The 27,749-nt window shown below is 41.5% G+C and overlaps 1 protein-coding gene across 2 annotated transcripts; it reads left to right on the top strand.

The window, feature by feature from the left end:
- The first annotated feature begins 503 nt into the window (after nucleotides 1–503).
- Nucleotides 504–27,526, top strand: LOC129636656 (hepatitis A virus cellular receptor 1-like). Of its 2 annotated transcripts, none has more exons than XM_055560229.1 (9): nucleotides 504–626; nucleotides 1,037–1,091; nucleotides 10,556–10,888; nucleotides 13,478–14,848; nucleotides 15,883–15,978; nucleotides 19,247–19,302; nucleotides 22,617–22,731; nucleotides 23,576–23,612; nucleotides 26,670–27,526. In XM_055560229.1, exons 2-9 carry the CDS (start codon nucleotides 1,049–1,051, stop codon nucleotides 26,770–26,772), a joined length of 2,154 nt encoding a protein of 717 aa, XP_055416204.1. In that variant the 5' UTR covers nucleotides 504–626; nucleotides 1,037–1,048; the 3' UTR covers nucleotides 26,773–27,526. The 2 variants fall into 2 exon arrangements, with proteins under 2 accessions (XP_055416204.1, XP_055416196.1); XM_055560221.1 differs by having other exon boundaries at nucleotides 581–795.
- Nucleotides 27,527–27,749: the final 223 nt, after the last annotated feature.

Below are 27,749 nucleotides of genomic sequence, written 5' to 3'. Positions count from 1 at the left end.
CTGGTGGGCTGCCGTCTATGGGGTCGCATAGAGTTGCACATGACTGAAGTGACTTATCAGCACACTATGGGATAAAGTGGCCATGAACTGCCTCCTAAATCATGATTGAATTTATAACCATTAGGGGCCACTGCCAGCTAAGGAGTGTCCCTAGCCATCTGGTTCTGTAAGAATTAAGTCACTAGCCATTGTAGTCACTGATACTCAATATACCCTGAAAGGAATTCAGTGCAGTGATCCAAATGAAGTATTCTGTGTTCTGGGAAAACTGGTAAAACAAGCCTTCAGATAGACGTTTACAGGAGAAAATTTTATGAATCCAAGTTGCATCTTCTTGTACTTAGAAAAACGCTAAAGGCATTAATTGAGCTATTTGTTTCTTGTACCTAGTGGCAACCTCTACTGAGACATTTGATTGTACTTCTCCAAAATCACATATAAGCTTATCTCTCCATCCCTCTTGGGAGTGGTTCCACAGAGCTATCTGAGAGGCAGTCTCCTGAGCCATAAGTGAAATCACAACTCTCAGTTCTTAGCTCAGTGGGCATTTGATAATTTGACTAAGGCTGGGAACTAGCCATTGTGACCACAAAAGAAGAAGTACCCTCTTCTCGCCAGAAAGCCAGGTGACTCATCTTCAAGGCTAAGGATAAGTGTACCTTTGCCATGGGAAATCTGGCCTTTGCTCTGGCTTTCCCTGCTAAGCCTTTCTCTCATTTCCTTCATGTTTGCTCCCTCATCTCCTCTGTCAGCACCTAGAGTCAGTTTGGACTCTAGGTGTAGGAAAGGAGCTGGGTAAGTAGGCACTGTTTCAGAGGACAGCTTTGCCTGTCTGTTGGAAGGGGCAGAGCTCTCAGTCACCTGGAGCAGACAGACAGCGGAAGCATTTGCAAGTGTGCTCCTGCTTCCTGCAGGCAGGCTTATGTGATTCACCCTGTAAGGGTGAAAGGAGAAGTTGCAATCTGAGAATTAAGACTTGTTCTGATACCATCTGATTGAAGGCCACACCAAGCAGTCTGCTTTCTCTTTCCTTCAGGCCAATAGCATCATGCACCCTTGGGTAGCCATCCTGGGCCTCCTACTCCTTCCAGGTAAGTGAATAGGTGGATTGTGCTTTGGAACCCCAAGGATGTAGGGGGTATGTAGGGGGTGTGTGGGCGTGGTAGAGGGGGACTTTGTCAAAGGTAATGGGATCAACTAGTGAGCAAAGAACCAAGCTGAAAACTTAAGCCAAAGGAATTGCTTAATTCTAAGAATTAAAAAATCTATGGGTAGGTGAATAAGGCATGCTGCAGTACAGTTCAGTTTATGCTGCCTTTTGTGTTTAAATTAAAAAAAAAAATAGTAGGAATATGGATGTGTATGCACGAACTACTCAAGTGTATGTAAGAGAGTAACCGTGGACGAGGGTGGGAAGAAGAAATGGGGATGGGTGGGAAGGAGATGAATCCTTTATTGTACCATTTTGTACTTTTTGATTTTTTTAACCATGTGTAACTGTTTCTTTTAAGAAGAAAATATTTTAACTTCCCTGGTTTTCCAATGGTTGAAACTTTGTGTTTCCAATGCAGGAAGCATGAGTTCTATCCCTGGTTGGGGAACTAAGATCCCACATGCGGTGCCATGTGGCCAAAAATTTTTTTTAATCAATAAGCAAAAAATTTAATTTTTAATAGACAAAATTATTTAATTTATCTCATATTTTAACATTCTATGAGATAGGGGAAATTTTTAGGAATAGACATGATCCTAAATTAAAAAAAAAAACAAAACCCAAGAGTAGGGATATGAGGAAAAGTACAGTTTTAATTTATATTCTGTAACAAATTTCTATAATCAGCATAAATTACCTTTATAATTCAAAAATGATATTAAGCAAAATTAAATATAATCAGAATTTCGGTAATAAAAACTGGACTTATTTTATATAACAATGAGTGATTTATTCCCAGAGCATTTCCCAGATTTACAGCCAAGTTCTAACTATGACTGGTTGTTGAATCTCAGATTTCTTTTAAGGACCACTCAGACTTCATTTGGCAATACAGTTTTTTAAACCACTGCTGCAGGAGACAGTTTTCCTGCCTGTTTGTTTTTAAGAGGTAAAATTTAATATTTGATTGAATATTGTCCAATTTTTTGGTTTCACCTGGCTAACTGGACAGTGCTCCATTGCAGGACAGTCATCAACTCACAAGAAGGGATCCCTGCTTGAATGTTTTTTTAATCACTCCTAAATCCCATGATGGGGTTCCCAGATGGCTCAGTGGTAAAGAATCCACCTACCAATGCAGGAGACATGGGTTTGATCCCAGAGTCGGGACAATCCTCTGGAGAAGGAAATGGCAACCCACTCCAGTATTCTTGCTGGGAAATTCCATGAACAGAGGAATCTGAAGGGCTGCAGTCCATGGGGTGGCAAAGAGTCCAATACAACTAAGCAACTAAACAAAAACAACAAAGCCCATTATAAGCCTCAGTTCCTTCTGAGAGTATTATAAACCCTTTTTTCTAAAAACTGATTTCTAAAGACTTTACTAGGCTTCTGCCTTCTAGCCAATGATGCTGAAAGTAGGATATTAGCTGTTTTTTCTTTAACTTAGAGAAGATTTGTGAGGTGAAATTTTTTGTATAGCCATTTAAAAAATTGCAATAAAATTGAAAATCAAAATTTTAAATGCAACTCTCTTTTAAAATCAGATTTCAACTGAGACAGTGACTGAATCTAGGGGAGAGGAAAAGCCGCCTGTGTATATTAACATTTAGTAAGCAGATACCTGTCAAACACAGGATAAAATGCACACACATTGATGGATTACTGGAGTGTCATTTGTTTCAAACCTTTTGGAGAGGAATTTGAATCATATTCACCAAAAGACTGAACATATTTCTGCCCTTTATCCTTGTCACGCGAGTGTATGTTCCTCAGTTCTTTGTCTCGTCACAACAAAGATTTGGAGCAACGGACATTAAAGCCCTCAGCGCGTCACAGCTCTCAGGTCTTGGACAAACCATGCTACAGCTCTTAGGCAAATCAGTGTTACAGCTCTATTTTATTTAGAAGATAGCAGGAGAGAGAGAGAGTGAGAGAGAGAGAGAAAGAAAAGAGCGCAAGCACGCGGGAGAGAGTCCTTGAGAAAGTGCTTTGGCTCCTCCTTTTATATGTTTTTCCTCCACCTGGGCCTGCCCTATGCAAATTGGGCTTAGCCAGGAGTGCTGTTTGTTCTGCCTGAAGTCTTCACTCTGGTCCTTGGACCTTCCTTTGACCTTCCTTGTCTTTTAGCCACCACCATTTTGGACTCCTTTTCCCTATTCTACCTACCTAACATTCCCCCCTCAAGAGATGGGCGGCCCAATTCTTTGGGAATAGGGGCATCGAGGTCTTTCTGGCTACTTCCTGCTGAACTGGGACAGCGAGGGGTATTGGGCCTCCCCCTCTTGCTAGTCTCAATCCTCAGAGTCCTTATAGCGGTGTCCAAGGGAGTTTGATATTTTCCGTGGTCAGCTGTAGTTTTATATTTTTGTTGAACTGTCACTGCATGTTGTAGCTGGTTGACCTGGGCAGAGACAAAACAGGTTAGCCAATTGACAGTACATGGAATAATCATAAGCATCATGAATATAGCATAACAAGGACTAGTAGGGACATTAGTCAATTTTAAATTCACATGGCCAGGATGGCTCGAGTCCCTCCTTGTTCAGGGATCAGAAGATATATCTCCTGTCTGTTTTGGAGTACAGTCTCTGTCAAGCTGTGTTGGCTCTTTAGAGTTATCCTGAGAAATTTTATCCCCAGAAACTAGATTTTGGGGGTGTTCATTAGAATGACACTCATTTGTAGTTTTGAATAGGTATCTGAGATCTCCCGGGGGCTCACAGGTGTATCTAGTGTCCTCTTCTGTTTTCTTCCACGGCTTGACTTGTGAGCAGTGAATCCAGGAGTCATGTCCTGGTACCTTGACTGCTGTGGGGGTAGAAAGTATTACAGGGTAGGGGCCCTTCCATGTGGGCTGGAGTTGAGCCTTTGGGGACCCATCTTTCCAGACTTTAATTAGGACTTGAGTCCCTGGAGCATATAGTGGTGACTCTTTAGAATCTTTTGGGTCCTGGTTCATACCCCACAAGCATATATCCTGTTGGAATTGCCCAGTGGCCATGGTATAAGACTGGAGGGTCTGAACCTCTGGATCTAGGAAGAGGTCATTGACATAAACAAAAGGTCTCCCATATAGCATCTCATAAGGACTAAGACCAACCTGTTCCTTAGGGGCAATGCGGGTGTGGAGGAGAGCTATTGGTAAAGCCTCCTTCCATCCCAGGGAGGTCTTCTGGGTTATCTTTTTTATCACTGATTTTAAGAATTGATTGGCTTTTTCTACTTTTCCTGAAGATTGAGGCCTCCAGGCACAATGGAGATAATAAGTAATGTCCAATGCTTTCGAGACCCCTTGGGTGACCTTAGAAGTAAATGATGTCCCATTGTCACTTTGTAATGACCTGGGCAGACCAAATCTTGGAATGATTTCATGGATCAGTTTTTTTTACCACCTCCTCAGCCTTCTCAGTTCGAGTGGGAAACCCTTCAATCCATCCTATGAATGTATCTATCATAACTAATAGGTATTCATACCCTTGAGAAACTGGCATCTGAGTGAAGTCCATCTGCCAGTCCTCTCCTGGGTAGGCCCCACGTTGTTGGACGGCTGGGCCAGGGTTTTCAAGCTCCTTGGGAGTTGTTTAATTGGCAAGTGGGACAAGAGGAGACCACCTGTCTTATAGTTGTTTGGAAGTCTGTTCCTCTGAAGGACCTTTCTAGTAATCTGTGGAGGACTTTTTCTCCTAAATGAGTAGTGGCATGTAAGGAGTTAACCAACTTCCATTGGAGGTTCCAGGCAGAAAAAGGAGTCCCTTCTTTTGGAACCACCCCATATGATCTTCTTGAAAGCCCTCGCTCTTAGCTTTAAGAGTTTCACCTTCAGTATATGAAGGAGTTTCTGGAAAATTAGTCTGTGGAACTAAGGTGGCAATCCCTATTAGGTCATGGTTCTGTAATGCTGCTCTCCTAGCTGCCTGATCAGCTGCTTGGTTCCCTCATGCCACTTCTGTGTTCCCTTTTTGGTGTCCTTTATAGTGGGAGACTGAAACCTCACTGGGCAGGTGGACTGCCTCCAAGAGTCGAAGAATCTGATCACCATATTTGATTGGGGACCCTCGGGTGGTCAAGTGGCCCCTTTCTTTCCAAACAGCCGCATGTGCATGTAGCACCAGAAAGGCATACTTGGAGTCAGTGTAAATGGCTATTCTTTTTCCTTTTCCCAGCTCTAAAGCTTGAGTCAGGGCTATGAGCTCAGCTAATTGGGCTGAAGTACCAGGTGGCAGAGGCTTAGCCTCTATGGTCTCAAAATTGGAGACTACTGCATACCCGGCTCTTCTTTTTCCATCTAAGACAAAGCTGCTTCCAGCAGTGTACCAGATTTCCTCAGGATTGGTCAGAGGATCTTCTGACAATCCCTCTCGGGGTTTTGTCCAGTGGTCCAAGATTTCTAGACAAGAGTGAAAGGGGAGAGAGCCCTCGGGGGTAGGGAAGAGGGTGGCTGGGTTAAGAACCTCACAAGGGGATATAGTGAGGCCTGGATTTTCCATCAGCATTACTTGATATCTGAGGATTCTTTGGTCAGACATCCATAAATGGCCTCTCCCATTTAGGAGTTGTTTTACTTGGTGGCTGGTAAAAATAGTTTGCCCACAAAGGAGAGTTTTAAAGCATCTTCTATCATGATTGCAATAGCTGCAAGATTTCGAAGGCAGGGGGGCCAACCTCGGGTAGTTGGATCGAGCCTCTTGGATAAGTTAGCTACAGGCTGGGGCTCAGATTCCAACCTTTGAGTTAATACTCCCAAGGATATTCCCTCTCTTTCATGGACATAAAGTTGGAATGCTTTTTCTGGGTCTGACAACTTCAAGGCAGGTGCCTGAGTTAAGGCCTGTTTTAGTGTAGCCTCTGCCTTCTTTTGAGGAGTTCCCCACATCAGTGGGATTGAATCATCTCGTCCCTTTAAGCTTTTATATAAGGGCTGGGCAATTAGACCATAATTGGGTATCCAGATTCTACAATAACCAGTTAGCCCCAGGAAAGCTTGCAATTGTTTTCGAGTCATGGGGGAAGGCAACTGGAGGTTTCCTTGTACCCGATCAGAGGACAGCCTCCTGGACCCGTGTGTAATCTGAACTCCCATGTAAGTGACCTTTGTCTCGACCATCTGTGCCTTAGCACAGGAGACTTTATATCCCCTTTCTGCCAGTTTTAGAACCTGAATTGCATGTTGTTGGGCACTTTTCTCATCTGGAGAACAGATTAGTAGATCATCTACATATTGTAATATTTTCCCATTAGGTCCCAGGTCCAGATCTAGGAGATCCTGGCTAAGGGCCTGTCCAAAAAGGTGGGGGCTATCTCTGAACCCCTGAGGTAATACTTTCCAAGTCATCTGTTGGTGTTTTTCTCCTGGGGCCTCCCACTTAAAGGCAAAAAGATATTGAGATTCTTTAGCCAGTGGTATGCAAAAAATGCATCTTTGAGATCCAAGACTGTAAACCACTTGGCACTGGGTGGGATTTCTCCCAAGATTACATAGGGATTGGGTACTGTGGGATGGAGGGGGACTACAGCTTCATTTATGATCCAGAGATCTTGAACCAGTCTCCAGGTTCTGTCTTTTTTTCTTTACTGAGAGGATTGGAGTGTTACATGGCGAACTGGTGGGGACCAATAGCCCACAAGCAAGGAATTTATTTATTAAAGGCTGTAGTCCCTCCTGAGCCTCTCTTTTGAGAGGATATTGTTTCCAGTTAGGAAACCGAGTGGGATCTCGGAGGACAATGATGACCTGTTCAGCTTGGTGGGCTCGTCCAGGAATCCCCTGGTCCCACACCTGGGGGTTAATTTTGTCTTCCCATAGTTTTTGGTCCCTCTCTATTGAAGGTGTAATGGGTTCTTCAGTAGTAACCAGGAGCTGTAGAGCTCTAGGGGCTGAAAAACTTCCCATCACAAGGGTGGTCCCCAGTTTAGTGAGTATATCTCTTCCCAGTAAGGGAGTAGGACACTCAGGGACCACCAGAAGCTGGTGGGAAAATATTTGTCCATCCCAGCAACAAAGAAGTGCTAGGGTGAATCTTTTAGTAGTTGCTTTTCCTGTAGCACCCAAAATGGTACAGGTTTGGGAAGAGAAGGCTCTGGAGTAGAAGATCAAGACAGAGTAGGTAGCCCCTGTGTCAACCAAGAAATTTTCGGACCTACCTGCCACATCCAGTTGCACCCTGGGCTCCAGCCCCGTGATGGTTATCTGTGACAGGCAGGCTGGCTGGAGCGGGCCGCTTCAGTCCTCTTGAACCATCGTGAAGGTAGGCTTGGCGCTTGACCTTGAGGCTCTTGGGTCCCCAGGGCAGAGTGCTGCCCAATGTCACAGTTGATGGCATTTGTGGCAAGCCATTCTAGGAGACTTGTCACGGTTTGGACACTCTTTGGCCCAATGCCCCGCCTGTCTACAGATCAGGAATCTGTCTCGTGCCTTGTCCCTCAAGGACTCTGGGTTTGCCATAGGGCTTCTCTGGAGGGCGGCCAGCATCTGGGCATGGCTTGTCTCTTTCTTTCTCTCCTTCTCCCGGGCCTTGGCCTCCTTCTTCTGTTCTCTGTTATAAAAGGTATTGGTGGCCGTCTGGACCATCTCATCTAAAGAGGCAGCAGGGTCCTGCTGTTGTAGCTGCTGTAACTTAATTCTGATATCTGATGCACATTGGGACAGGAATTTGTCCTTTAAAATCACCCGTCCCTCGTAAGAGTCTAAGTCCAGGTTGGTAAACTTTTGGAGTGCCTCTTTTAGCCTTTCCAGAAAGGTAATGGGGTTCTCATTGGCTCCTGAGCTATTGCTGAGACTGGGCACAGTCCCACAAGTAACAGGCTTCTTTATGTTTCCATGGGTGGACTTCCTTAGGGGTGAGTCTTTCTGAAGCTTTTCCTACCCAGAACTGTTGCAACCTGAGAGCCAGGCGTCCCCGGGTCAGGGTGCAGATCCCCAGGCAGGCTGAGGCGTGACAGCCTCCTAGAGATCAAATCCCCGGGCATGTCGAGGCGTGATGTCCTCCCAAGAATTGGGTCCCTGGGCAGGTCGAGGCGTGATGACCTCCTGGGACCCCTGGGACTAGAGGATCCCCGAGCAGGTTGAGGCGTGACAACCTTTCAAAGACCGATCCCTAGGCAGATCAAGGCGTGATGACCTCCTGGGACCCTCTGGACCGGAGTTTGGGCATCCCCAAGATCTCCAGTGTGACCAGAGCTGGGTAGAATTAAGGGGTTTGTAACTCATTGCTAGTTTGCTCACCGTGGACAGGAATAGATATGTAAGCTCATCCTACCTAGTACTGTTGCAACCTGAGAGCCAGGCACCCCGGGTCAGGGTGCAGATCCCCAGGCAGGCTGAGGCGTGACAGCCTCCTAGAGATCGAATTCCTGGGCAGATCGAGGCATGACGGCCTCCCAAGAATTGGGTCCCTGGGCAGGTCGAGGTGTGACGACCTCCTGAGACCCCTGGGACTAGAGGATCCCCGAACAGGTTGAGGCGTGACAACCTTTTGAAGACCAATCCCTAGGCAGGTCAAGGCATGATGACCTCCTGGGATCCCCCAGACTGGAGTTTTGGCTTCCCCAAGATCTCCAGTGTGGCCAGTATTGGGTAGGATTAGGGGTTGAATATTATAGAGTATTTCCCTCCCAAGGCCAGCTATTTTCTGGTTGTCTCTCCAGAAGATTGTAGAGGCAACCTTGTGGGTCTGGATGGGGCTCAGGAAAAGAGCATGAAACAGGAGGGAAGGGGGCAGAGCACAACCTTTGAAAGAATGACATAACACAAGGGTATAATGTAAAGTAATTAAAATCAATTGGGTCCAAGATGACAAGTCAAATTCAAGTAAACCTTAATCCCCAATCTATAAGCCAACAGACACACCCAGAGGTGGCAGGACAGCTCCAAGGCACAAGGTCACGTCACGAGGGAGGAGAAAGTGGTTCCCCAATGGCTGGGATGATTCTCTCACTTATTAGCATATGAATTCCATCCCTTCACAAAACCTAGCCAGGCCTAATTCCATGGCCCCAGCCCTTGCCCTCCGCAATGGTTCACACCCTGAAGAGTGGCTTCTCTCTGGATCCTAACAAATCCACCTCTTATCGCTTTGTCTCTCAATGAATTTTTGCAATGAGACATCAGAGCCTGAGTTTCATTAGTTTTGGCCGGGCTTGAGTCCTGGGAGAGAGCTGAAGGACAGGAGGAAAAAGCAATGGGAAAAACGTGCCAAGGAATCCCCTTCATAGCCCATCGGAAGATTTGCTAAATATCTTACCAGTGCTCACAGTTTCATTGGTCTGATCCTTGGCACAGAAAGATAAAGGACAGATGAACCCCCACTGGCTTGTGTAACAGCTACTGGGGCTCAGCAGATAGCGCTTTTGGGACATGCTGAGGAGTAGCTTCTCAAGAGTCCCTCAATTGTGTCCCCTGCCACCCACCTATTCACGGGAGGTTCGAGGAAACAAGAAACGAGAGATTGTAAAGGTCCCTCCAGCCATAGGAGCGAGGACCTCTTACCTTAACCGGAGGTCTTCTGGAATCTGAGACTGGGCTGCGTGAGCTTGCTGCTGAGTTCGTTTTATGCTGTCCTGGTTTCCAGCACGATGGGCCTTCCCCTGCGCTGGGTTTCTTCGCCTTCCGCTTCTAGCTTGGGAGCTTTGCTGAGTTGGGCTCCTGCTGTGCTTGGCCTCTTCCACGCAAAGGTTGTTTCAGCCAGGTTAAATCCGAGTCACGGCACCATAGATGTCACGTGAGTGTATGTTCCTCGGTTCTTTGTCTCGTCACAACAAAGATTTGGAGCAATGGACATTAAAACCCTTGGCACATCACAGCTCTTGGGTCTTGGACAAACCGTGCTACAGCTCTTAGGCAAATCAGTGTTACAGCTCTATTTTATTTAGAAGACAGCAGGAGAGTGAGAGAGAGAAAGAGAAAGAAAACAGTGCACACACGCGGGAGAGAGAGTCCGTGAGAAAGCGCTTTGGCTCTTCCTTTTATGTTTTTTCCTCTCCCTGAGCCTGCCCTATGCAAATTGGGCTTAGCCAGGAGTGCTGTTTGTTTTGCCTGAAGTCTTCACTCTGGTCCTCGGAACTTCCTTTGACCTTCCTTGTCTTTTAGCCACCGCCATTTTGGACTCCATTTCCCTATCCTACCTACCTAACATCCTGATACTTTCTCTCATAAATCTGTCCTATTAGAAAGTAATCCTGAATACAGAAAGATGTTTATATGATGTTTCATCCTCAAATATATCTGGTTAATAATAATACTGCTAAAGAATATGTTTACAAGAAAAATGCATATGTTAAATTTACAAACTCAAGATATAGTTAGATAATTTCAAACAGCATAAACTATATAAAGAACAAAATTAAAATAAAATTAAAGTTAAAATTTTGAGACCTCATGCTCTGGTTTCTCTTTATTTACAGATGGTGTAACCTCTTACAATCAAGTGACTAGAGTGGCGGGTCAGAGTGTCACTCTACCCTGCTACTATAATGGAGAAGTCACAAGCATGTGTTGGGGCCGAGGGGCATGTCCATGGTTTGATTGCGGAACTAACATCATCCGGACTGATGGATACAGAGTCACCTATCGGAGGGATGGACGTTATCAGCTAAATGGCAATATTCGTGGAAGGGATGTGTCTTTGACCATAAACAATGCTGCCGTGTCTGACAGTGGCTTGTATTGTTGCCGAATTGAGGTGAGAGGGTGGTTCAATGACATAAAAACCACCCTAGAGTTGAGGATCAATCCAGGTGAGCTTATCTTCCTACTTCTTTGATCACTTCCTGTGGGTTCCCAGAGATAAGAGTTTTCTATTTGATATTAACTTTCTTTTCCTTTAGTAGGGAAAGAAAAGTTTCCTATGATCTTGTTTTCTAATAACTCTTCAATTGAATATCTTTTATTTGTGTAGCTGCTGCTGCTGCTGCTCTAAGTCGCTTCAGTCGTGTCCGACTCTGTGCGACCCCATGCACTGTAGCCCACCAGGTTCCTCTGTCCATGGGATTTTCCAGGCAAGAGTACTGGAGTGGGATGCCATTGCCTTCTCCATGTTTTTGTGTAGAGTGAAGTGTTAAGACTAACCTTGATTCAAGACCATAGGCTAGAGGATCTTCCCAGTCAGCAAACTGTCTCCTGAAGCAGTGCTTCAGGAACACTAGTTGGTTCATGAAAAAGTATGCACTGTTCCACACTGAAATATAATGAGTATTTTTATGGAGCTGAATTTCTTCTTCTTGAAAATCTTACCTTTTCTCTGAGGTCATTTCTTTGCAGAATTTTCAAATGTTCTTTCTTAACATTTTAAGACTCATAGAGAGATTCACACATATAAAACAGGTAATATAATGTCCTGTCAAATAGATGTATTATTTGGTTTTGACAATTGTCAACTCAATTTTGTTGCATATACATTGAAAGAGTCTATGTAGTTTCATCCCCTCCCTCTACCCTTGGATTTTTTGAAGCACAATTCACACCATATCATGGCTCAGCTGGTAAAGAATCAGTCTGCAATGTGGGAGACCTGGGTTCGATCCCTGAGCTGGGAAGATCCCCTAGAGAAGGGAATGGCTACCCAGTCCAGTATTATGGCCAGGAGAATCCCATGAACTCTATAGTCCATGGAGTCACAAAGAGTTGCACACAACTTAGTGACTTTCACTTTCACTCACATCATATCACTAAATTGCTTGTTTAAAAATTAAAATTGCCCTATTGCAATATGAGAACATTTTCATCTCAATAACTGTTCACTTTTGGCTTTTAAGAATTTTGTGAAATCCAAAATTCTGGGAAGTTTATGTGTTTCTATCTTGATGTAGACATTTTAATTTTTCTTACCACTTGGTGAAAGGAGCAGGTTCTAAAGGATTTTTTGGTTTCTAATGCTCTTTCATAGTAAGTACTCTCCCACTAAAGTTTCTAATGAAAACAGAACCCAAATCAGAGCCCATATAAGTCTGTTTTTTAGTTTAAATGAACTTGATATTTTAATTTCATAATTTTTCCTAACTTCATCAAGGACACTTAGCTTATTTGATGAAGGCAAGTAAAATCAGGTCAATTGTGATGCAGAAAATAGCTGACTCCGTGAAAACATCTAGGAGGCAATTTAAAAAAGCCAAAAGATGCTGGTGCTATATACATGTGGCAGGAGGCTGTGTGTGGGGAAGAGATTATTTCTGGAGTTGTGAAATTATATGATTTGTCTGGAGGAAGAAATAAATTAATAGGGGACATTTATAGTGCTTATAAATTCTTTAATAGATGAGTATTTGCAAAGTGACTGCTCTGTCCAGTGGGAAACGGGTTCATAACTGAGCCAAAGTGACTCTCTGCCTCCAACCCAATACTTTACTTGAGCTTTCTTAAACTTTTCAGAGAATGAGCTTACTTTCAACCTCTCATAGGGCTCTTTCTCAGCAGTTTTTCCTAGCCTTAGTGTCCTAGCTTCTTCCTTAGGAAGTATTTACTCCTGAGCAAGACACATTAGTGAAACAAGCTGATTAAATTTCTTCCTTGTTATACTCCTTTGATCAGATGTTTTTCTTGCTTCCTCTTTTTCCTAGGTTTCGTTTCAAACTGCAGGGAGGGGATTGAGACAGCACTGTTCTTCAAAATCTGTAACTACACTATTAGACCCAGGTTGGCAAACTGTAGCCATAGGACCAGATCAGATTATAAAATAAACTCACCAACGGGTTTTTTTTTTTTTAATGAATAAATGTTTATTAGAACACAGCCCCATCCATTCATGTATATACTATCTATGACTGTTTTCAGGGCTTCCCAGGTGGCATATGGCATCTGTGTTATCCAGCGTATGTTAATGATGTGAATTAATCCACATTTAGGATGCAGATATGTTGGGAGGGTACCCTTAGAACTGACAGAAGCAAATGCTATTTATTTGGTCAATAGTCTGGTTCTTGGGAACTACTATTTGGGTTCTAGTCATGTACTGCTGAGAGGACAAAGACAGCTTCAGGCTCTAGACACTTTCCCCTCCTTCACAGATGCTTATGAAGATATGTAAATCTGATATGTATGACTAGTCTGTACAAAGTGCTTCAACACAAATCCCATGTGTCATTTTTTAATAGCAACACCTCCCAAAATATCATCCTTTAAATGCCGCTGTTGCCTTGTTGTGACCATGTCTTCACTCCCTCCTCAGTCACAGATTCTAGTTGACCCATGACAAGAACTTGGAGTTCATGGGAGATAAGTGCTGAGTTCTGCCTGGGGACAGTGTGCTTGGTTGTGTTGGTGCACAGGCCCAGCACGAGTCTCTTGTTTCCTGCTGCTTGATGAATCCCTGCTTTCATGTTGATTTCTAGCTCCACCTACAACGACAACAACCACCACCACTACTACTACAACAACTACCACCACTACTCCTACAACCACTACCACTACTCCAAGAACAACTACCACTACAAGAAGGACAACTACCACCACTACTCCAAGAAGAACCAATAGAAGAAAGAGAGCTGCTAACACTACTCAAAGAAGAAGCAATAGAAGAAAGACAACTCCCACCACTACTCTAAGAAGAAGCAATAGAAGAAAGACAACTGCCACCACTACTCTAAGAAGAAGCAATAGAAGAAAGACAACTGCCACCACTACTCCAAGAAGAAGCAATAGAAGAAAGACAACTGCCACCACTACTCGAAGAAGAAGAAATAGAAGAAAGACAACTACCACCACTACTCCAAGAACCACTACCACCACCACCACTACTCCAAGAACAACCACCACTACTAGAAAGACAACCATTACTACTACTCCAACAACGACTACCACTATTCCAACAACCACCACTACTACCCCCAAAACAACAACAACCGCGACTCCAACAACCATCACCACCACCTCCACTACTCCAAGAACAACCACCACTACTAGAAAAACAACCATGACTACTACTCCAAGAACCACAACCACCACCAGCACTACTCCAAGAACAACAACCACTACTAGAAAGACAACCATTACTACTACTCCAAGAACCACTACCACCACCAGCACTACTCCAAGAACAACCACCACTACAAGAAAGACAACCATTACTACTACTCCAACAATGACTACCACTATTCCAACAACCAGCACTACTACCCCCAAAACAACAACAACCATGACTCCAACAACCACCACCACTATATCCACTACTCCAAGAACAACCACCACTAAAAGAAAGGCAACTGTTACTACTAATCCAGGAATGACTACCACTACTCCAACAACCACCACTACTACTCCCAAAACAATAACCACGATGACTCCAACAACCACCACGACTCCAACAACCACCACCACCACCTCCACTACTCCAAAAGCAACCACCACTACAAGAAAGACAACCATTACTACTACTCCAAGAACCACTACCACCACCAACACTACTCCAAGAACAACCACCACTACGAGAAAGACAACCATTACTACTACTCCAACAACGACTACCACTATTACAACAACCACCACTACTAGCCCAAAAACAGCACCCACCACAACTCCAACAACCACCACCACCACTACTCCAACCACAATGGTCACCACTGCTCCAACAACCACCACCACTGCTGTGCCAACAACAATCAACACCACTACTCCAACCATGACAGTCACCACTGCTCCAGTGACAGTGAGGTCCTCTACTTCTGCTCCTCCAATGCCAGCACCCACAGAGGACCTCCAGCCAGGTAAGCAAAAGTACTTCTAAGTGCAGAAGTTTAAAGTAAGGATACACACCATCCAGGGCACTGTGTTAAGGCATATAGACAATCTAGGGTAGGGATTCTTAACAGGTTTCCAAGCCTGGCTTCACAGAATCTGTGAACCACTTGAACCCTGTTATATTCATCTTTTGTATCTTTACATTTTCAGAGTGAGAGGGACTTATGGTTTTTATTAGATTCTTAAAGGAATCATTAATAGCAAAAAAAAAAAAAAAAAGCCAGACCACTGGTCATGGACATCTAAGAAGGATGATGCATTTGGCCCTGTTTAGCATAGAATTATGAGGAAAAAATAAGAGTGCCAGAACAGGGCCAGGTGAATGAGATTCTGTCTTACAAGGAGCTCTGAATAGAGATCACTTAATCCATTTTGAAGCCTAACCCAATACTTGAAGATACGATTTTGATGAAGTTGATGCTTACTCTGTTTCCTGTGTCAGGAAACATCCTAACTGCTTTATAAGTATTAAGCCCCTTAATTTTTATGACAACCCCAGGACTGATGCTAAAGCTGGAGCTCCAATGCTTCAGCCACCTTATGCAAACACCTGACTCATTGGAAAAGACCCTGCTGCTGGGAAAGATTGAAGGCAAAAGGAGAAGAGGGTGGCAGCGAATGAGATGGGTAGACAGTATTGCTGACTCAATGGACATGAGTTTGAGCAAACTCCAGGAGACAGAGAAGGACAAGAAGCATGGCATGCTGCGGTCATGGGGTTGCAAAGAGTCAGACACGACTTAGCAACTGAACAACAAAAGAAGTATAAAAAGTGAAATAATTCTGTTGTTAAGCTCTGAGATCATTATCTAGATCAGATTTATTCATGATAATGAAATGCTTACATAGCAGGGTAATACCTCAAGGACATCTATTAATATATTTCTAAGAAAGAGTCAAAGGGTGATTTCTGATTTAGTTTTGTTTGTTCTTTCTGCTGGGGGTGTAAATTTTCCTCCACTAATTGAACACTATTTTCCCATTCTTGTCATTCCTATAGCTTCTTTATCTTCTCCAACTCAGACAGCAGAAAGCCAGCCTACTACCCTGTATGAAAGAAACATAACCAGCTCACCATGGCACTCTTGTTCAACAGGTAACTTCAGTTTCTTTCCTGAACACCTGGGAACATTCAAATTTTGATAATATTAGCACATTTTTCAGAGCACGTATTCTGAAATAAGACAAGCATGACTTGAATGCCAACAATGGCTATTCCACTCAGCTATGCAGTTTGGACAAATGTCTTATTACTCTCTTTGAATCTGTTTTTATCCTTTGGAAAATGGAGGAAATATTACTTATTCTTACAAGTGTTATTTGAGATAAAGATCTGGAGACACAGTTACAAGGTAAGTGATAGAGTGGCAACTATGACTGTTACTTAGAATGTCCAGAAATACGTACATTTGAGTGACACAGGCAGCTTGTATGATTTGGGACCATCCACATACATATCCACATTTTTCTAAATAAAATGAATCAGCTTTGTTTTTAAACTTATTTCTGGGCATACTTCCCTGGACAGAGCCTTAAAACAATTAAATCCAAACTGGTCCAGATGGAACTGGTCGCCTGTTTATGCTTCCTCTAAGCCCCAGACACTACACAGAGCCAGGAGGCTCCCTTGCTGCCTTGTCGAGCTTTCATTTCACATGGACACTTTGAGTTGGATTGGGGACATGGACACCAAAGCCAAAGAGGCAGGTCCCACTAGGATTGTGCTATTCCACTCCCAAAGACTCCAGTTCTCCCTAGTTTGGGAAAGTCCATATTCTTTTGAGATGTAAGATTAGTTTGTTTTTCTTATAATGGAGAAAGATGATATTGAATTGTCATCTTTCCCAACTAACTCTGTTACCCATGGTGGTAAATTTGGAGAGTGCCATATGTGAACCCCTTTGTAATGCAAAACTGGCTTATTTGTCCATGTGCCTGTGAAGCATCCAACAAGGTCAGATTTTGTAAGATTTTGTAAGACTTGTGCGTATGATTCATCATGCTCAGGAGTTGCTAATCTGTAGCAGACACCCACGGAGAAGGCAATGGCGACCCACTCCAGTACTCTTGCCTGGAAAATCCCACAGGTGGAGGAGCCTGGTAGGCTGCAGTCCATGGGGTTGCTGAGTCGGATACGACTGAAGTGACTTAGCAGCAGCAGCAGACACCCAGGGTGGCCTACTTCGCCAATCATTCAAGGAAGCTCTTAATTGAAAATGGACATGCAGCAGGACTCAGAGAGGGACCAATTTACTTGAAATTAGCTAATAGTGACATTTGGTTTTGAAAGTGGAATCCTTGGTGTGAAGTGTTTCTTGGCACAGAAACAAAGAGAAAGCAGATAAAAATACAGGTAAGAGCAGTTGGGGCAACTGCACCCCACACTTTTAGGCTAAGAGGAAGAACAAAGTAGAAAATGGGAAATTGTTCTCTAGAATATGTCACTGAAACCTGGTCAAGTAGACTTGGCAGCATGGAACAGACATTGCAGCAGCTGTATCCCCACAACTTCTGTGACTGCTGCCATCTTGGCAGCATCTCTGAGGCCCTTTAGCCAAATCCTCACAGTGCCCGAGTCACACTTCAGTGGGTTAAAGCCTCCTCACAAAGCCAAGAATGTTAGTCCAGGAGGAATTTTGGTTTTCATAGGGCCTGCACCTTCCTTTTCAGATGCATGTGCCAGCAAATTGTTGTGCATTATCTCATTTAATTCTTTCAAGGCAGGTTTATTTCTTGCCATTGCCAGACTGAGGAGGACATTTAGTTCTACTTTGGAGACAAACAGCTTCCAATTCAACTCCCCATCAAAGGCAGTTTCAAGCTGCTCGTCCATGGGCAAGTTGTTTCATTCCTCTCTACATGTTTGTAAGGAATGAAGGACGTGATATTTGGAAAATCCATTGCACGGTGTCCCTTCCCCTTTCCTCCTATTGTTATATAGCAACATAATTGTGATACCTGATGTTTGTTTAGTATGGTGTTAAGCACCTTACATGCATCATCTAATGTGATAACTTTATGAGACAGGTGCTATCAAGAGCTTGTAGTTCAAGGTTACCCCAGCTAGAAATATAAATACATACATTTACATTCATATATATGTAATGTGTATGTAAAAGACATTGATCGAGATCACATTGGTAAGTGACATGTCAGCACTGAAGTCAAGTTTCATCTGACTCAAGACCTTTTTATTTTTTTAAAAACATCACTCATTCTATAGCTTAAGGATTTAAGGTTATAACATAAGTCATATTCAGAGACTAGACTGTAGACACTGTCTTTGTCTCTTGAAGAAGTAGCGTCAGAATGTTTAAATTGTAGATACAGTTATGTAAACTGTTAAAATTTAAGGGGATATGGTTCGTTCATTTTCACTACCATTAGAACATGATGGTTTTATAGCTCTGTCAGTAGTACGGGAATCTCTGAGACCTGCAGAATTTACATTGGATGGGAACATAGTGTGTGCGGTGGTTATAAGCTGAGGCTGTTGTCCTTTAGTAGAGTTGGAAACTTCAACCATTTCAGCACCTCATCTAAAATTTCGGATTAAGAAAATTGATATAAGGATGTAAAGTGCTTGTGTGTAATAGATACTCAGTAAAGAGAGAATCCTGTATTTGACCTATAGTCGCTTAGAAGGGCCAATAGTATATGTTCTGTGGGACAAAAGAGATATTTCAAAACAGTATTAAAATTTGGGCATTCAAAACTTTAAGGCATAGTATCCTTTTATATTGGGAGTTTTGGTAGTATAAGGTATACTGGTTTGGGAGTGACGTAATATATTTTCTAAGGCACATTTGGATCAGTGTCTAGGCACACTGGCATATAATGTAGGAGTTGGATGCCACCTGTTTGAGGTATCTTAGTGCATTTCACTCACATTTTGAATGTAAAACCAATGTAATGTTCATTTTGAACAGAGTGGTTCTGCTCTTTGGATGTGTAATGACCTCTGAGCACTCACTGGAAGTTTCTGAGCTGCCATGAAAATATTGATTATTTATCTGTAAGTGGTAATTTTTAATCTAGTTCTGAAAATGGACCACTCTGACTTGTCTAAAGTTGTCAGTAAATTTTCTGTGAGCATGCATTTTTTTTTTCCTCCAATAGGGAGGGAAAAAAAAAGTGTTCATTTTTAAAGGGTCCATGACAAAATGGTTTAAAAGCACAACCTTACTACTTAAATTAATAAATGTTAGTAACTTGGTATTATTCTTGGGATGCCTACAGCATTAGGCCATATGATTATTCAACTTTCCCTTCATTACCAGAAGGCAGTGTGAATATATTTGGTGTTTGCAGGAAAGTTCAGTATCTTTTTGTAATTGTTATTAATTTTCTTTCTTGTTGAGCAGATGGAAATGGCACTGTGACACCATCTCATGATCCCCACTGGCATAACAATCAAACTGTAAGCATATTCCTTCCTATTTTATTAGCCTGATTCACTTATATGTCTCTTCTGGAATCAAGTTACATTTAGAGATTATTATTGTCAGAATAGTCCACAGATTGATTCTTTCTAATTTTAAAAAAATAAAGGAAGAAAGAATTTGACTCTTAAGGAGGGATAGTTTAATTAATTTTAAAAGTGTATATAAATTCACTAACTTGTTAGATAGCTGAAAAGTTATATTTTACTTTGCTGCTGCTGCTAAGTCACTTCAGTCGTGTCTGACTCTGTGCAACCCCACAGTTGGCAGCCTGCCAGGCTCCCCTGTCCCTGGGATTCTCCAGGCAAGAACACTGGAGTGGGTTGCCATTTCCTTCTCCAATGCATCTAAGTGAAAACTGAAAGTGAAGTCTCTCAGTCGTGTATAACTCTTCGCGACCCCATGGACTGCAGCCTACCAGGCTCCTCAGTCCATGGGATTTTCCAGGCAAGAGTACTGCAGTGGGGTGCCATTGCCTTCTCCAAGACACACATATACACCCAGGACAGAATTTCTACTGACCAGAAAATAAGAAAAAAAGAGTAAATTAATTCAGGCATAGTGACTTAACATTACATACCAAGAAAGACTTAGATCATTGTTAGAGAAATAACATGAATTGAAGTAGTGGAATGGGGGCCATCCCCACCAAAATTATTATTTCAATGAAAGTGTGATTCCTTAAACATAGGCCACCTAATATCCTTTTCCCATCCAATTTTCGTCCTATAGAGAAATATTGAGGCCACTGCTTAGTCTTTCCATATATAATCCTCCCCATATGATGACATATTAAGGTCCTAAAGTCTTGAAACTCTTTGCTTCTGTAATTTGTTCTTGCACTTTTCCCACAATTAGCTTGGGAAAAATCCAAGGGACTATAGTCTTATGATGTTCATCAAAGCCTCATCTTTGTGTGTAAGTTAGAAGAATTTATCCGTGAGATTTTTCACTTTTTGCTCCCTTGGGTGAAACAACTTTCCTTTCACTATGTGCAAATAACTCTTAGAAGAAAAAAACATGAACAGATTCAGGTATGAGAATAATCTTAATTGCAAGTGGTGAGAAATTGCAGCATGGACATTGTAAGAGAAATTCAAGTTCAAGCAAAGTGGGGTTAATGTGACCTCAAATGGCCTTATGTTGCATAACTTAGTGACAATGAGAACACTACCACGTAGGAATGATATGAAAGATTTTAATCACTCTGATGATATGGGTACTGATTGATCTGATGGATATGGGCTGAATTTGTTGTGCTTGTTAAATAGCAGAACTGCTACCATGTAAATGTCATGTCAGTCAGACTTGTGATAGTTTAAAAAAAAAGAAACAAACACTTTGAATGAGAAGATTGTTTTTGACCTCAGTTACCTGCAGGACAGGTATATTCAGTAGCAATTAATCTCTTTTATATAATGTAAGCAATACAGAAGCAAGTTCACAATAGATGGTAGCACAATTGTGGGCTTTTTGTGTCTTGACCGTGAAGATATCAAGTGTCTCCAAAGTATCTTAAAACCAGGCAGCATATATTTCTACCCAGTAGGTCAACTTCTTGAGCTGCATCTTAAGAGGAGAATGAACACATACATAAAGATGTATAAAACAAGATATACATTGCTGCTGTTTATAATTATGAAAATGTTATAAACAACCTAAATGTTCAATAGTAAGAGATTAATAACTTATCAATTAAGCATGCCCATTTATTGCCACTAAAAATGGTGTCACTGCAGTGTACTTACTGCCATGAGAAGACAGTGTCAATTGTTAAATGAAAAAACTAACTTTTCAGATAGCATTGGGACCTCCCTGACAGTCCAATGATTAAGGCTTCATGCCTCCAATGAAGTAAGTAGAGGATGGATGGCTGATTAGGGAACTAAGATCCCACATGCCATGTAGCATTGCCAAAACTGAAAAAAAAAAAAAAAAAAAATATATATATATATATATATATTATATAATAGGTTATAGATACAAGATAAAATGATGTATATACTGTAGTATACATTGGATATGGTAACTGTGTCTGTTAAGAAAACTACTAAAAAGATAAAATTCTAAAAGAGTATATAATGAAAAATGGAAATAGTAACTATTTCTGGATGTTGAAATCATGGTTGAATTTTGTTTTCCTCTTTTTATCCTGAGCTGCACACTCTAAAATGAACTTTTAGTTTTTATGTAACATAATGTTTTTTAAAAAGCAAGCAAAGACTGCTTCCTGTAACCCTGTGTTCCATCTAACTGCTTTCCCTCCCACAAGTAAGGTGATAACACAGCTTTTCCCTCCTAAGGCACTGACTGTTTTCCATTTAGGCAAGGACACCTCAGAGGCTAGGTCACCCTCCTGTGTATTCCTCATAGTATTTATCAGGAGGTACCTGAAGTACCTTTCCCAAGAACCCTATTTAATCTGCATTTGACAGCAAAAGAGGTTTGGAGAGGCTAAATAACTTGCTAGGGTCACAGAGCAACTAAACAAAAATTAGTCTGGGATTCTGACTCCAGAGATTAAACTCTTATTCAGGAGGAGACTTGAGACTTAATCTTTTTCTCTGATTTTCACTTCCTTTCTGTAAAAATACCTACCTGGTAGGACATCTTTAGAATTAGAATTAAGCTACGTAAAGAAGGCCAGCATGATGATGACCTGGTATATTTTGGGTTTACTTTAGGAAGTGATGATCTGTCACACTAGGAATTTTTTTCCCAATTGCACAGCATTTTAATTGTTAAGCAGAGCCATGAATCTGAGCAGCTACTTTCATGCCCATTTATAAAGACATAGAATCTTGAATTCTAGTTCAAAAAAGTGTTTTAATTAATGGCCAGTTTCAGGAACTGAACACATTCAAATAGCACCACCATGGCAACTTATATAGGAACCAAAATTGTTTTTGATTAGTATCATATGAGGATTATTTATGAAAAGAGCTTATTTTTTTTATAATATGTATAAATTATAATAATAAAGCACAGTCATTTGAAGCATCCAGTTTGAGTTTTAACAAATCTGTACCCTTCTCTAAATATCACTGCAAGTAAGATGTAAACATTTCCACCACTCCCAAATACATTTTGAATTTTGAGTTGTCTTAGAATTTCATCATAAGGCTATAACTTTACATCATTTGGTCTTACCCCTCATGATCCAGAACTAGCTAGGGGCCAATAAACAATAATTTGTCTGGGTATATTATTTTCTGAAATGTTTTCTGCCTGTAACTCTAACAAGATCGCTTTATTTTTCTGTTTTGTGTTTGATCTGCTGATGTTTCTGTAGACTGTGGCGCTGGCACAAGAAACATGGATGAGCACCAACAAGGGAGTCTACATTGGAATCTCGGTTACTATTTTGGCATTGTTGGTCATGTTTGTGGTATTCTTGATTAGGAGAAGTAAGTCACCTCAGGACTGAAATATTCAGAAATATTCTTGAGCCCACAGGAGTTTTCTTGAGCCGCATGTTTTCAGTTTCATATAACTTTCTTGGTTTTTACCTTGTTCTTTTTTTTTTTTAATTTATCTTAAATTTATTGTTCCACAAACATGATATTTAAATTCTGAGAATTTAAATATGGAGAAATAAGCACTGGTTGTATAAAGTTGAGATTTGGAAGTCAAAAGCCATTGTAATATACAAGATTTGTTCCCTCCCATTTTGTTCTTTTCACATTCCCTCAATAACAATATTTTATTCCTATTGGGAGTAAAACTGTTGATGGTTTTATAACACCCACTAAATAGAAGAAGCACAAGATTCATTAGGAGGGTACATGATTTCAGAGCTAGGAGAAGAACAAAGGGTTACATGACAGTCATCCATACCTCCTAGTCTCCTTCCACCAGTTGTGTGTGTATGTGTGTGTAAAGCCTGTCTTCTATGGGAGAAGTGCAATATTCAGGGTTTTTTTCAGTGAAATATAATGGCATTAAAGTAAGCTAGGGCATGTAGGTCAATACACTAAACCTATGAAGCACAAGATACTCTATACCAAGGGGCTTACTTGGCTCCTAGAGATTCAAGAGAAGTTACCTGGAGTTATCAGGTTAGGGTCCAGATTAATTTTTTTCTCCTTTTTAAAAATATTCTTTCTTCTAAATTGATTTTTTTTAGACTCTGAGAGCTGTACTGATATTGCTTATATTAAAGTAATAATCATAATAATATACTGGTTTGGAAAAAATAAAAACTCTTTGGCTTGCATGTTTAATTTTCTCTTCATTTTTTCCTCAATTTAGGATATTTTTGCCTGGGTAGCAAGGCGGAGCTACTACGGTATGTTTGAAATGGTTTGTGTTAATAATGCCTTTTGATGTTCTTATTCTAGTAAACATAAGGAAAATTTCTCTGTCCCTCTCCTCTTTTCCTTCCGAGTTCTCCATTTTATACTCTGGATCCTGAAAAATCTAGTATATAGAGCACCTCCATTGCTGTTCAACCTTCCAGTGATGATTTTAGTATCTCTATGCTGCTGCTGCTGCTGCTAAGTCACTTCAATCGTGTCCGACTCTGTGCGACCCCATAGAAGGCAGCCCACCAGCCTCCTCCTTCCCTGGAATTCTCCAGGCAAGAATACTGGAGTGGGTTGCTATTTCCTTCTCCAAGCATTTCTATATTTCTCTGGAATTGTGTCATAACTGCTATAAAAACAACACCTCAAACCTTATCTCTTAGAGCAAGAGAACTAAATTGCAGATATTGTTTCAGGGATCATTTGAATGGGTTGTTTAGTTTGGTATTTGATTTCATTCAGCGCTTTGTTTATTGCATGTCTATGGAATCTCTATTATATTCTGAAAAGATAAGAACAGACAGAAAACATATAAATGTATAAGCAGGGCCTTATAAAACTTCCAGAGAAATACCATGGGGAATACTGGAGCAGGGCAGTAGGCTATGTGAGTGAGCCCCAAAGAAGCAGAAGGCAGCTCTGCAAAAATCTGCAGGAAGACACCTCCAGGCTGAAGACCCGCAAAGGCAGGGGGTAGGGACATGCCTCCAGCTCCCCATGGTTCCCACCCGCCCCTATTATTCTATACCCAGCCTGCTCTGTTCATTTACATTAGTTGTCTGGCCTCACAGGCATTTCAATTTACAGTTTTTGCAAGTTTACCCCTTCATCCAGTAAAAAATTTTCTTCTTTGTATGCATCACTGCATTCATCTCCCCAAGCCTCTGTAAAGGTAGGAAACCACTGCCTACTTCCAACAAAATAAACTTCATCTGGTCCAGCTTGGGTTTTAAGCAAAGTCTTTCTTTGTTCTGAATTCGTCCCTCTTTAACTGCCATCCATTATTCTTAGTTCTCTTTCATTGGATGTTTGTACCCAATCTTTCTTATATCTGAGTTAAGCACATGAGCCAGTCCACAAAATACGCCTTGAATAATCTCCAGCATATTGCAAGTGTTCCATAGATGCTGGATTTTATTATTGCAGGCATGCCCTTCACAGCAATAAACCTGTGAGACAGGCAGTAGTAGTATTCTCAGTTTACAAATTATAAAACAGGTTTAGAGCTGTTAAGTGCCATCCATGGTCACACCACACAACAGGTCTCTTAGAGTCCAAAAATCAGGCCTTTAGAAGTTTTTGACTGTCAGCTTCCGAGTGGAAAAAAAAAATAAGTGCTCCCTACAGACAGAAAATCATGAATGATAACATCCTTTTAGTTCATTTTTGTTCTTTCAATGTTTACTTCTTTAAAGTTTCAGTTTTCAATCACCTAATTGGAAAAGAAAATATTTATTGTAGAAGATGTTATATAATATAGAAAAGCAAACAAAACAAAAACAAAAAGGTGTATTTCCTCATGATGTTATTTTGGAGGCAACTATATCATGTTGACTCATTTTGAGCTACTGATACCTAACCTGTTTCCACACATGTATGACTAATCTGTTTAAAGATCAGAGCTGAGTGAAAATTCAGTGCATTTCATATAATTTCTGGGCAGGCTTAGGTAATAAAAATAGTGCCTAGAGACAACTTCTAAAAAAGCATTGATATCAAAACTCCACAAATGACCTTTGTGTAAACTTGATTTGTGAGCATTCATGTTATAAAACTCATCTAACCCATGACTTTCTAATTTTGACTGTTAAGGCAGGGTGTGATTTTCGACTCTGTGATCCAGAACACTCTTAGGTGAAGCAATACTATTTTACTGCATCTGATATACTCTGATATTTTTTATCAGTTCAGTTCAGTCGCTCAGTCCTGTTCGGCTCTTTGCAACCCATGAACCACAGCATGCCAGGCCTCCCTGTCCATCACCAACTCCCGGAGTCCACCCAAACCCATGTCCATCAAGTCAATGATGCCATCCAACCATAACATCCTCTGTTGTCCCCTTCTCCTCCTGCCCTCAATCTTTCCCAGCATCAGGGTCTTTTCCAATGAGTCAGCTCTTTGCATGAGGTGGCCAAAGTATTGGAGTTTCAGCTTCAGCATCAGTCCTTCCAATGAACACCCAGGACTGATCTCCTTTAGGATGGATTGTTTGGATCTCCTTGCAGTCAAAGGGACTCTCAAGAGTCTTCTCCAACACCACAATTCAAAAGCATCAGTTCTTCAGTGCTCAGCTTCCTTCACAGACCAACTCTCACATTCATTGATGACTACCAGAAAAACCATAGCCTTGACTAGAGGGACCTTTGTTGGCAAAGTAATGTCTCTGCTTTTTAATATGCTGTCTAGGTTGGTCATAACTTTCCTTCCAAGGAGTAAGCATCTTTTAATTACATGGCTGCAATCACCTTCTGCAGTGATTTTGGGGCCCCCAAAAATTAAGTCTGTCACTGTTTCCACTGTTTCCCCATCTATTTCCCATGAAGTGATAGAACCAGATGCCATGACCTTCATTTTCTGAATGTTGAGCTTTAAGCCAGCTTTTTCACTCTCCTCTTTCAAAATATAGGATACATACCACTAAATAACATTCGCTAAAGGGTCACAGTCCTCAGCTAGAAAAACACCAGCCAAACCATTTCCTGGCCGTCTTTGAGACTGTGCCTCCTGGTTTAGTACTTCAATTTGATGTGTGGTATTTGCCTTCTTAGATTATAAATTTTTGTGTTCTATTGCATGAGTGTCTTGAAAGAGACCAGTGTGAGTTTTTTGAAACTAAAACGTGTGACTTTCTACCTCCTTATTAAAAATAATTTCCTGTAACTTCATATTCACAATTCTGGAAGCTTCTATTCATTTCATAGGATGTTTGAATGGGGCTCTGAGAAATGCAAATACCCAGGCTTGAATGAACATAAACAAATATGCTGCTCATACTTGAGAAGTGATCTTCTTTTCTCTTACTCATGTTATTGTTTCTACAGTATGATTCCATTGAAAGATTCTCGCATTGGAGCTTTGAAAAATGCAGCTCTGAAGCCTATTCAAGCAGAAGACAATGTCTACATTATTGATGACAATCACTAAGTCCTGGATCCAGATTCTAAAGTGTTATGCCATTGACTGTAGCAGACAGTGACCAGATACTGTGTCAGAGTGCTTTCAATCAGCTGCACAATTTTCCAGTCAGTTTCCCATGGCATTCCTATGAGTCAGGGCCACTGGGTAGAGCAATGCTAGCTCAACTGTGTAAAGTCAACCTCTGTCACAGAGTCCTAATTTTTTATACTAAATTGGCTCAAACTTTCTGATCATTGCAGCTGCTTCTGCTGCTGCTAAGTAGCTTCAGTCGTGTCCAACTCTGTGCGACCCCATAGACGGCAGCCCACCAGGCTCCCCCATCCCTGGCAAAAACACTGGAGCGAGTTGCCATTTCCTTCTCCAATGCATGAAAGTGAAAAGTGAAAGTGAAGTCGCTCAGTCGTGTCCGACTCTTAGCGACCCCATGGACTGCAGCCCACCAGGCTCCTCTGTCCATGGGATTTTCCAGGCAAGAGTACTTGAGTGGGGAGCTGTTGCCAAAACTTTGCAGAGGTCTCTTCAAAACATGAAACATACTTCTTAGAATTGTACATTCTCTTTAGATCTCATGAATCCTCTTTTCCATCAAGAATTCTTATTAACAAGTTAGAAAAAAACACTTCTACCTCAGTTACCAAGGCTGTCGAGAATACCTGAAAACAACTTAGAATTAGGACATCTAGTCTGGGACTTAGAGGATTTAACATGGAAGCATTTCATGATTGTCCCTTATTTTTGTAAATAAAGTGACTCCAAATGTGATATTGCATAGGGTCCTCAAGGTTTCAAATCATGGTGTGTACAGGTTTCTATGTATCCAATAGAAAAATGGAGGTGAGTATGATTTTTCCATTATAGACAAATTTGGTTTCTCAGGGTTCTGGAAATACAGGGCATTAAATGCTTTCTTTGGGAGGAGGATGGTATTTTAGCAGTTAGAAGAAGCAATGGTATTGAGTAGACTATGAAGGCACCAGGAGAAA

The sequence above is a fragment of the Bubalus kerabau genome, chromosome 1 (genome assembly GCF_029407905.1).
Source record: "Bubalus kerabau isolate K-KA32 ecotype Philippines breed swamp buffalo chromosome 1, PCC_UOA_SB_1v2, whole genome shotgun sequence".
In the NCBI taxonomy this organism is placed as follows: domain Eukaryota; kingdom Metazoa; phylum Chordata; class Mammalia; order Artiodactyla; family Bovidae; genus Bubalus; species Bubalus kerabau.
The sequence above is the reverse complement of the archived record's forward strand: the minus strand, read 5'-3'. Positions and strand labels throughout refer to the sequence as shown.